Raw genomic sequence first — 12,177 nt, 5'->3', positions numbered from 1 at the left:
GGTGAATATAAACATTACCATGAAAACCTTATAAAGGCATAAACACATTAAGGGTGTTTATTTGCTAACATTCGTATTAAAATCTGTTTTATTTATATTGTTCAACGTATATTTGTAGAGTATTTATGTATAGTATATATTTTGAAAAGGGGAAAAACAAAATGTTCTTTGAATGCTGAAATGTTTCTATAATTTTCCATTAAAAACACGTGAAGGTCATGTGACCATCAGGAAGAACGCAGCATCTGAATTCTAACAGGACGCGTTCTCTGTTCTCGTGGTCTCCCGAGTTCGTTCTTCCGAGGTGACCTAGTAAAAAGTCCATTCTCTGTGTTCTTGGAATTGAGAAACAGCTAATGACACATTTTGTCATGTGACCAATTCAGCTAACATGCATGTATGAGGCAGGTAAAGACTTCTTACGTCTGTGCGCATGCGCAGTACTGAACAAAAGTGTTTTCGGTTGTTTAAGCGTTGATGAGGGAAAGAAACTAAAACAATAGTCTGGACTAGGGATGCTCAAAATAACCGAATAATGGTATTAGTCAAACGATTAAAAAATATTATTTTCAATATTTTAAAAGTTTGGCTGCATAAGGGGCCGATCACCGAACGCGCTTTTTGTGCTGAGGACATTTTTTGAATGGCCGCGAGTATTATGTGCGCTGATTACGCGCCCTGTACGCCTCTCGTTATGCCGTTGCGTGCTGTGTGCTCACAGTTTAAATAAAAGTTAACCCTGAGCAGAAAAATCCCATTAGGTCAGCTGCGTCTTTTTCATTTTTCAATCAAATGGAAGCAGAGGCGGGGTTTTGGTTAAGGTGACAGCAGTGTTTGTGTTGTCAAGACGACAGAGAACTTTAATTGATGGAGGAGAGACTTGTGGTCACTGTTTCAATTTATCCAGAGCTGTACGACTTAACAAATCTTGAATATCACGATGTTATTAAATATTACAGTTATAACAACATGGACAGCAACACTCGCGCACAATATGCAGCTGATTCAGTCATTTCTTATCGTGTGCTTTGGGTGTTCGTCTCGCGTTTTCGAAACAGAAAACCTTGTCATTGATCTGCAGTTGTAATCAAATTACGTTAATAAAAAAAGTTAGTAATAAACATTTATACACAAGTATTAATGTGTATAAAGCATCTGTTTTGAGAGAAGTGCTTCTCATAGGGTATGTTCCTGTACAGTTTTACTGTAGACATTTATTCGAGCAAGAATTTACGTAAACTGAAACGTTCTGTCGTACAACACACCCACCAAAAGGCTACCCTTGGTAGTGGAAATGCAAGCCTAATAAAGGTGACTTGTACTGACCCATGCAGTACCATACTGTACTAGTCAGTGGAAACCATAGACTGTAAACCATGGCTTACAGCATACATAAAAAAAAAAAATTGGAATAGGAGCAGTTTATCAGCTGAAATTGCGATCAGCTTGGAATGATTGTTATTTTCTGCTAAAACTTTCTATTTGAAATACATTTAAAAAAGCACAAAATGCATAGAATTTACCACTAGTCTTTTTCGAAACTGTTAACAGTTTTTAAACGAGTTTTCGAGCATGCAGGAAGTGTTTGGGAATTTGGAAATGTGTTGCATGCATTTTGTGTGAAAACCATAAATGATTAAGGGTGCTTTCACACCTAGACTTTTGTTTCTAAACCGGTCTCACTTGCCCAGTTAGCGCAGTTCGTTTGGCATATTTGAAACCAGCAATCGTGCTCGGATCCGCACCAAGTCAACCGGTCCGAGATCGCCTGAATGAGGTGGTCTCCGCTCGATTGAAACGAACTCTAGAGCGGATCGATTGTAGTGAGAAAGCAAAATGATCTGAGCCCGGCTATTTCACAGTGTATTATACATATGTAATAGGCACATACGGCTATATGAAGAGAGAATTATGAGTAGGGCGAGATGTCATTCCTACTGGTAAATGTGTGTTTCATGTCAAATACGACAGTGAACGCATGCTGAACTATTAACAGGAGCTGTTTATCCATTAGGAACATTGACTGAACTGCAGTCTAGCCAAGAACTCTGTATGAGAGTCTAATCTCTGATTTATATCTGGTGACGATGTCTGTGGGCGTCACCACTTTCCGCTTATAATGTCTTAATGCTCATTGCCATAAATTAAATTAAGGATGCATGACAGCTGAGCGGGACTCTGCAAAATAAACCATGAAACCCTGACCAATGTAAGGAGAGTTTACACGCACATGACTTGTTTTAGCTATTTAAGTCCGTTTAGAAACTTTGCCATGTGAAAGCGAACCACACCAAGAACAAAGAGCAACACTGTAATCCCTGTTTCGGAACAAATGAATCGATTCACAGGTGTGGAGGCACCCTTAGTTTGCTCTGCATATGCTTCTGTTTGGCTGACTGTTTTGAAATGGTGCCTGCAGTACTGCACAATGCTTGTCCATTGTTTTGAATCAATATCAACCAAAGATAATCAAGTTACAGACAATCAGAAATGGTGGGCAGATGAAGCTTGACAATGACAGTTTTATTGTGACATGATCATGAAAAGTCACTCCATAATTTTAATAATAATAAAAAAAAAATCATATATTTGTAGTTATTTTAAAAAGAAAAAAAAGCTCAATGTTTTTCACTTCTGCCGCTGTTCTTCAGAGACTCTCGATACAGCAGGAGTCTTTCTGTCGTATGCTGCGGCAGCCGGCTTCTCTGAGCACGAACAATACGAGACGCTAGAGGAAACAGTCTCCGAAATCCTCCTGAAGAAGCCGGGACCGCCAACAGTGTCCGGCAAACGCTTTGTAGCTGAGAGAAGCGTGCCGCTCCTTTCCAGAAGTCCTGTAAAGAAACGCTGCCATCCGCCAAGGGTTCTGATAAATAATGATGCAGCTCCTGCACTATTGACGATTGTAAATCCGCAGTTTTGTCACAGCTCATTTCTGCAGCAGTGTATGCGTCCCCTAACGCCGACTCTACAACCGAAGACACGCGCTGTTTAGAAGGAACAAACAGCAAGGTGCTTTTGAATTGCTCTTTTTCACAGTCGAAGGGTTGCAGCTTAATTCGTGGGTCCAGGACGGTGGCTAGCAACAGATCGCTTCGCAATATTAGAGGCTGGAAGTAAGTACGAAGTCCACAGCGCAAGGCTGAGCAGAAGAGGCTAAACTTTGTGTCCTTGATCTCTAGTGTTTTATCGAGTCCGATGATGGAAGGGATGATGAGAGACAGGGTTATGCCGTCATCCTGAAGCAACTGGACCACCTCTTCAAAAGGCTCTAACAAGGTAACCAGATCCACGACTTGCTCTCGCGCAACATGAATTGCTGGTGGAGAGATGTGACAGTGATTTGCCTCGGTGCGTGCCTGAATCAGAACAGCCATCACGGTGTCCCAAACTGACTCCTGCATCATCTCTCGAATGATACTGATGGTAGAGTTCCAGGTAAGACTACTTGTGCTGTAAGAGCCGCATAGCGAGAGCTTACACTTCTTGGTAAGAACATCAAGCCAGTAGGGACTGCGGCGAAAAAAAGACACTACACTTTGTACCTCAAAAAGTATTCGCTCAACCACTCTTGACTTCCTCAATGCGCCCTTTATTACGCAATGAAGCAAAGTCGTTATGCAGTCCAGATGTTTGGTGGATGACATCTCAGCTATGGAGAAATCATCTATGGCGACCTGATCGTCAAGAAAACGCAATAATTCATCTTCGTCCGGATCGTTCTTCTGTGCAGAATACATGGTTTTGTAGTCACAGAAGAGATCGTGTGTAGAAATAGTGTTCTTGGCTTCGTGGATCATACTATAACCAATGTTATGTGGGAAAAGCCCGTAGCTTAACAGAACCGATTCAACTTCGCCAATTCTTGTTGTATTCAATTCTTTACTCGACAAGTGACGAAAAGCCACAGTAGGCCTGTGAAGGTTCCAGTCGTCATCGAGAAAGTGCAACTGGACGGCTAGAAGAGTTTCTGTGTGTTCGTTCGCCCAGATGTCGGCAGTGACGTGAACGACATTATGGCCTACGCTCAGAGATATGCAGTTTCTGAGCTGCCGGATCAGCCGAGGTTTGATGGTCTTCTCCACTTCATTATACAGGTGTGACGCTATCATCTGCTGCGAGAGCTGTGGGTGCTGAGGGCCAACTGAACTCATGAATTTACGAAACCCACAGCCTTCACAAAAGTTTAGCGGTAGCATGTCCTCAGCAATCATTTGCAAAACATCATCAACATATGCTTTATGTTGAGGGGGCACAGTGGGAGGGCTGCTGGAGCTGGAGGGTGAAGAGGAGCAATTGTAGAGGGGCGGACCGTTGGCCTTCAGGCTGTTTTCTAAAAACATGCTCTTCGTCGGTTTCGTTTTAGACAATGGTTCTGGTGTGCTCTTCAACTGTGGATTAAGATCAAACATTAAAAATGACTGCGTAGCCATTTAACAACATTTACTTCTTCAACTGCAGTGATACAATAGTCTGACATGACATTTAAAACATCAACACGCCCAATTGACACTAGTACTTCATAGTTCATCCATATTTCACTTTAAAAAATCCAGTTTTGTTAAGAATAAGAGTGACACAGTTGCTCAGTGGTTAGCACTGTCACCTCACAGCAAGAAGGTCGCTGGTTTGAGTCCTGGCTGGTTCAGTTGGCATTTTTGTGTGGAGTTTGCATGTTGTCCCCGTGTTGGTGTGAATTTCCTCCACAGTCGAAAGACATGCGCTATAGGTCAATTGAATAAACTAAATTGGCCCTAGTGTATGTGTGTGAATGAGAGTGTATGGATGTTTCCCTGTACTGCGTTGCAGCTGGAAGAGCATTCGCTTTGTAAAACACATGCTGGAAAGGCATATGTTCAAATTTAATAAAGGTGTGAAATTAAAATTATTTAGCAGTTATTTTTAGGGGTGTCAAAATTAATTGTTTCTTTAGTGCACCATGATGCAGATGGGGAGATTTCGATATCGGTTCAGTAGTAGATCATAACCAGTTATTACATACTGATGTCATTTATCTGATATGTGCGATGTCGCTGTAAATACTATGTCGAAGGAGGACGAGTAAATAAAATGCTCCTACTACTTAAAAAGTAGATAATTGTGCACAAATCACTGCTTGTGAGTTTTTCACTGTCACTGATGAAGTTACCAATATCAAATTGAACCAAATCGAGGACATGATAATCGTAACCGAACTGTGAGACCAGTGTAGGTTCACATTTCAAGTTATTCTGCTATTTTTTGCACCGATCATAAAAACTGTCCAATTACTGACACAGATACCATATGATCTGAACCTTGACTCTTGTGATCCATTGTACGCCAATAAAACATAAATAGAAACACACATTTCTAATTGTTAAGATGTAAAAAAATGTCAAGATCTAGTGCTAGCCAAAATTTGTATTTCAGGGTGTATACAGGAATCTAAGAAAAATTCAATACCTTTTATTTAATACTCTTTTATTTTAAGACTCTGACCTCATCGCCACTTTAAGTTTCAACCAGTAACATTGGCAACAATTGAGCTTGCAGTATATTTACTAAATATGATTGTAAAAATCTAATCTTTAACTAAAATGCTATTTATATACTGAATAAAAATGCTTATCCAGTAGGTGGCACCTAATGAACAGCAGGAATAACTGTGTTGGCTATGTTAAAAAGCAGCATGACGTCAAGTCTAGCAGGATTTTATCAGTTTCATAATTTAATGTGCCAATATTGGGATGCAGTGTAGTTTAAGGCAAGCTTTATGACATTTACACAAAATGTAATACCTTGTAAAATAGCATTTAAGTTTATTTTTCAGTTAAATTTCTCTAAATTAATTTATCAACTTTTAATACTTTAAGAACAGCCTCTAGTGCAAGGTAAAGCCATACGATACCTTTTCAGGACTTGTTGAAGTAGATGTTTCCTTGGATTTCTGGTGGTGTCCAAGATCACTCAAATCAAGACTCTCCATCTTATAGGTGCCCCTCTCCATTTTACGCTTTAAGGTTGAATACCAATGGTTCTTGATTGAATTATCAGTCCTAGCAAAACATTCCAAATGCTGGTCAGTTCCAGAGCCCTACTATAACAATTTACAATCTACAGTAGGACTTTAAACTGAGAAAAAAGCAAATAACAAGTGCATACATTATTAACATTTATATATAACATTCACCCCGCATTCTCAATATTTTTTTTTTAACGTCGCTCCCAAGCCATGCATCTTGATTGGAAATAACCCAAGCTTATTGGCATTTCTTCCAAGGCTCACGCGGTGAGCAGACATATTTTAATAAAACTGTGGCGCTTTATGGCAAACATTTTCCAAAAATTCACACTTAAATATTGCATGATAATATTAGCAGGTTTGGCATGCTGTCCCTGGAGAGAACCCTGAGCTCAGAGATAATTGAGCCCAGCTGAATTATAGAGCTTGAGTTTGGATTAATCCGATTTGCTTACTAATGATTACTGATGAGAGACCTGCCGCGATCAACCATATCACATACCGTTTTATCAGCCCAGTACTATTATATCGTGATTTGAGATTTTTGTCATATTGTGCAGCATACTGCAATTGGTTTGTACCATTCTTCAAATTTCTTCTTTTGTGCTCAAAAACAACAACAAAAAGAAATTTATAAAGGTTTAAAACAAGTGTGGGTAAATTTTCATTTTTGGGTGAACTGTCTCTTTAAATGGTTTATGACCAGAAAAAAGTTAACAAATTTTATTACAAAAACAACATATTTTAAAAAAAAAGCTATAATACCTTCCTGGGAGAAACTTTGCTATTTGTGCCCAACGGGATCCCAGCAAACAATGGCATTTTATGATTATTAGATCCTCCGCTGCCGTCCAGGGTGTCTTGATGACAGACGGATCCAGATGATTATGCCATCGCTCTCTGCACTGCTTGCCTCTTCGCCCTTTTAGGTTCTTTGAAATTATGCTCCATGACTTGTCACCATACAAGGACACCAGCTGAATGAGCTACACATAAAGAAGAAAACATGGGTTAGACAGCTTTTGATGCAATGAAATGAAAATTCTGCCATTTGCTCACTCTTCTGTTGAACACAAAAGAAGATCATTAGAAGAATGCTGGTAGATGGCACACATTCACTTCCATAGTTTTTCTTCCTATTCTGAAACTCAGTCAGCAACCACCATTCTTCAAATGATCTTCCTTTGTGTTCAACAAAAGAAAGAAAGGTTTAAAACCAGATGACGGAGGGTAAATGATGAGGAAAGGTTCATTTTTGGGTGAACTACCCCTTTAAGCTTTATTCGGTCCATTTATGTGACTTTCTGAACACTAATGTGCTTGTAAACTATGCTTGTCCAGTTTTAACACTTGATTTATTTATTCACCTTTTCATCTTCTTCCTTAGTCCAGGTTCCTTTAACAAGCTCAGGATCTAAGACAACCGTGAATCTGTATTTACAGTCCTGTGCAGTGCGTCCCTGTAAATACACATCCACAAGGCCACATCAACAACAACAACAACAACGAGTGTTGTCATCACAAAATCAATTTGATTAAAAATAAACTATGAAAAAACAACAAGATCCATTTAGATATTATTTTTTTATTTTAATATATATGATGAAAGCTCTAACATATATCCTGGAAAAACTTCTGAATGTCTAATATGACATCTGGTCAAAGTAACTTGATCAAATCTGGTCTCAAAATGTGTTAACAATCTATGTGAAAAGCCAGCATTTATTTCATACAACTTATTATACGTCCATGTATCCCACTTACTTAAAATACTAACTTTGATGATAGTTCGGATCACTGAATTTAGCATTGATTTTAATGTTCAACCACAAATATTCACACACTTCTTTTAGTATTTTATAAATGTATACTTTAAAATCACTCACAGGTAGAGAGCATGATATCAGTTCCCACTGTCTCCTTCCATACTTCCCCACCAGGGCTGCAAGACTTTCATCCTAAAAGGTAAGCCATAAAACAAAAGTTTATTTCATTTAAAAATAAGCTTATTTGTAAGCAAAGGCTCAATCTCAAAAGATCTTATTTGACCAAGGGGAATATTCTTTTTTATAAGGAATTAAAGTTAACTTAATAACCAATATATTTTTTAATAAATAAAATTTAAATGAAAAAATTGTAGTCTCATGAACCAAAAAACCCTACTCTTTAAAGGGAACAATGTATAAGTCTAATTTTACAGGTCTCTTAAAGTTGAACAGTTCACCTAAACCATTTTTGAATCTATTCAGCCGATTTCTTAGCATGATGAATTGAATCGGATTTGACCATTAGCAAAAAAAAAAAGAAAAAAGTTTTAATAATTTTCCTATTTAAAGATCAAGTTTTCATCTTATTACACGATGTAACTACAGAAGACTCGAGCTTAAGATGAGGACAATTATCAAAACTCTTTCTGAATGAAATGCTAATGCTGAAATCTGATTCAATTCAATATACTAGGCTAAGCTAATTGTGACCCCATCGAGACATCTGCTGAATGGATTCAAAAATGGTTCAAGTCAAGTATTTACCTCTAGGAAACTCGTAAAATGAGCTTTTTATAAAAATATAAATTAAATAATAATAATAATTTAATAAGCTCACCTCTGCTGATGTCCATTTGCTCTTTGTTCGCTCAATATCCTCATCCATCTCAGACTCAAGATCAGTCCCACACTTAGTTTTAAGATTTACTTTAGTCTCCATTATTCTGCAAATCCAGAGAGGAATGAAACAGGATGCAGAATTGTGATTAATATGCCTAAATGTGGCATTTGAGTTTATTCTGAATTTACTGCACACAAAGGAACCCATTATTTAAGCTCAATAATAGGGCTGCATGATATTGGAAAAATCTAACACTATGATATTTTTAACTTTAACTTTTGTACTGATATATATTGTGATGTGAATACATTGACTTAAACAGCTTTTTTAGGAAACAATTTTAATTTTAGAATGATTGGGGTGATTTTTTGGAATATAACAATTAAATTACCAGCATAAACAAACAAAAATATAGCAAATAATAAAGTGAATTATAGTTTTCTGGAAAGCTTAACAGTATTTAGGTACAGATATTGAGTAATATACAGTTAATGTTATTAATGTAATCTTGCTTAAATTTACAAACATTATCTTTTTTTTTGTGGCTGGACACTGTGACTATTGCAGATGCACACATTGTGATATTGCTGCTTAAACGATATATTGTGCAGCCCTACTCAATCCTATTCAGTAAAACTGCAGAATCCTGCTATATACTTCAATAAACCAGCAACTTGCAAGACTGAATGCATGCTTTTTAATGACATTGATCATTAGTTGTTAAGGCTCAATAAGGGAACAGAGAAAAACATGAATCAAATCAAACATGCAACATTCCTTACCTTTTAAGCAGCTGCACTTCTATGAGATGACTTAAATGAACCACTGGATAAGTGTACTGAACCTAAAATTTGGAAAGATTTGCCTTACTACAACGAATAAAACCATCATTTATTTACAGCATACCATATCTGTGAATGTGAAATTTATATTGTTGTTTAATGGTTGTTTAGTGTTTGCCTCAACAGAAACAGCATACATCACTATTTACTTGTGATCACTAAGTGGATAGTTTTCTTTGTTGTTGTTGGTTTTTTTTTTTTTTTTAAAGCTTCTTGAGAAGGATCCCCTTTGTTCCTTCTGTGGGATATTAGATGAATCTGTCAATCATCTTTTTTGGGAATGTGCCAATGTTAAGATTTTTTGGAAAGAATTCTGTTTATGTATGTGTCGATCTTTAAGGTATTTTTTCTTTGTTATACATGGATGTTTTATTTGGTTTTATCATGTATTTAAAGTAAAAGATACATATTTTCTGAAACATTTATTTATTTTACTGGCAGTCTTTTTTATGCACAAACGCACATTTTTGTCTGTAATTTGTTTTGTTTCTTATTTTTGTAAAGATTTGAACATGTTTTTGGATACAATCTCAACCTCCGGCAATGTAATGCTTTAAAATCAATAACACTACGTGAATCTTACAGTATTGTCTCTCATCTATAATACCCAGCTGACTGTATTTCATAACCTTTAATACATTACTATGACCATACTTAAAGACAGATTTAAAATTATCTGTTGTAATTTATATCACCCCTGGCATTATTTTTTGTTTCTCTTTTTCAGAGTTCTTACACTTTTTTGTATACCCCTTCTATTTGTTTTTGTTTTGTTGTTGTTTCTTTTTACAAAATGTTTTCCTTTTTTGTTCTTTTCTTTTTTTATTCTTTTAGAATCTGTTTTACCACATTTTAATCTGTTTAATCATTTCTATTGTTTATTTTTTTATTTTCTTATACTTTGCCTTTTTATTCTCGTTTATGTAAAGCACTTTGAATTGCCACTGTGTATGAAATGTGCTATATAAACAAACTTCCCTTGCGTCTTTCCATTTTCTTTTTAATGTACTGTGATCATATATTCAAATTTTTCGCATAATAAAAATAATAATAACTTACAGTGCTCAACAATAAGGACTGCCCGGTGGCCCAGGGCCAGCGTGAGAGACGCTTGGGACAGTAGACAGGATCATTACTGGCCCGATCGGGACAGTGCTGCTTTGTCACTAACATTAAATTTTTCCGCGACTATTTGTCAATTGCGTGCAATTTAAGTTTGTGCTTTTAAGTCTTTAAACACTTCCTTCTCTGTGATGTCGTAATCACCATATTCCTTTCCGGTTCGTCTTATCTGATTTGATGTTTTGAGCATGGTTTTTTTCCGTAACCAGGTGACAACCAGTACAGCGATGAAACAGCAACATGGCGGCAACATCAAATTATAAGGCTAAAAGAGAAAGTCTGTTTCTGACGTCCTGGAAGCAGACATTTACATGTGAACAACGCAACTAAAAAAAAATTAAATGATGTTTTGCACAGTTTGCCGTCAGTTTGATAAGTCAGCCACCCTTTGTTAAATAATTTCGAACTGCAATAAAATACCTAATTTTCCTCTGCTCTTTTTGTTTGCAAAACCCTTTTAATAACATTTGTTAGGTATTGAAATTCTAGAGTCACAGACTTTGTTGACACATTATTTAAAATCTGTGGCTAAAACAATAGCTATTAACTTTTTGGTGGGGCCAGTAAAATTTTGGCAGGGAAGGTAAAAATCTGAACCACTGGCCTGATCGGACCAGTAGAAAAACTCCTTAGCGTTGAACCCTGACTTAACTTGGGTGTAGGTCTGCATGCGGGTAGATTTAGTTAATCTCGGTTGCTTTTTTCCCCACCGCGCTGCATTATGGGACACATCTACGACCGTTAGCGAGTATCGCGTATTACAAATACTAATTAAAAAAGACGTAAGTTAACATTACAGATAACAAACATCAAACTATATGCGTGATGAAACTGTTCTTAACACAATAAAAAGCCAAAGTTGATGTTAGTGCACTTCACAGACGACAGTGAGCGCTTTTTGACTGAACTCATGGTTAGCATTTTAGCTAAGTTTAAAGGAAAACTGACCACCAACTCACGACGTTAAACGCTACACTGAGCTTTCATTTTTCAGTATACATTTTAAGGTTTGTAATAACGAATAATTCAGAATTAATCGACAAGATCTTTTGTGTAAAACAGAATCTGCACACAGCACATTTCATACCAAAATATACCGAATATCCTCGACACGGCAGTTGGATCAACGGCAAACGTTAGTCTGCTTTTGCTGACAAATTGCTTAATCGGAGCAGTAATTTATGTACATGGACACTTGGCTGCTGTTTGTTTTGATACAAATGAGAGCAGTGTAACAGTTTATGAAATAGTTTTACAGTTGCACTAACGTTATTACATTCTTACCCAAACACTTACCTGTGCATGTCCCCGAAGTCGTCCAGAGGTTGCGACAACGTTACGGATAGTTCAGGAGGAAACCGCACAGTTTTGTGGGGTGTTGTTATGTTTAATCGTCCGCAGACTCTTGTTTGTGTGTGTGGTTTTGTGCGCCTCACTTGTGTAACCTCCAACTGCTGCCCAGTGAGCCCGCGCGCACAGCTTCTGTCTTCTAGTGCGTCATATCTGCGCTCCGCCTTGCGCAGCACAGCCGTTCACAACAGCACACTCTTGTGTTTGCGTATAAATGCGCAGCAGCGAAATCGCCTTTCTGTTTATTTTTCT

The 12,177-nt window shown here is 37.3% G+C and overlaps 2 protein-coding genes across 5 annotated transcripts in view; both read right to left on the bottom strand.

The window, feature by feature from the left end:
- raf1a (Raf-1 proto-oncogene, serine/threonine kinase a) overlaps positions 1–12,177 on the bottom strand; it is a 778,989-nt gene that overhangs the window by 460,544 nt on the left and 306,268 nt on the right. The window lies entirely within an intron of this gene.
- Positions 2,503–12,093, bottom strand: mybl2a (MYB proto-oncogene like 2a). Of its 2 annotated transcripts, none has more exon segments than NM_001309826.1 (8): positions 2,503–4,391; positions 5,891–6,038; positions 6,770–6,990; positions 7,372–7,464; positions 7,891–7,962; positions 8,609–8,714; positions 9,394–9,455; positions 11,872–12,093. In NM_001309826.1, coding segments are annotated over 6 exon segments (2,409 nt in total). In that variant the 5' UTR covers positions 8,711–8,714; positions 9,394–9,455; positions 11,872–12,093; the 3' UTR covers positions 2,503–2,618.

The sequence above is a fragment of the Danio rerio genome, chromosome 23, assembly GCF_052040795.2.
Source record: "Danio rerio strain M-AB ecotype USA chromosome 23, GRCz13ab, whole genome shotgun sequence".
NCBI classification, from domain to species: Eukaryota; Metazoa; Chordata; class Actinopteri; order Cypriniformes; family Danionidae; genus Danio; species Danio rerio.
Note: the sequence above shows the minus strand (reverse complement) of the source record. Positions and strands in the feature narration are given on the sequence as shown.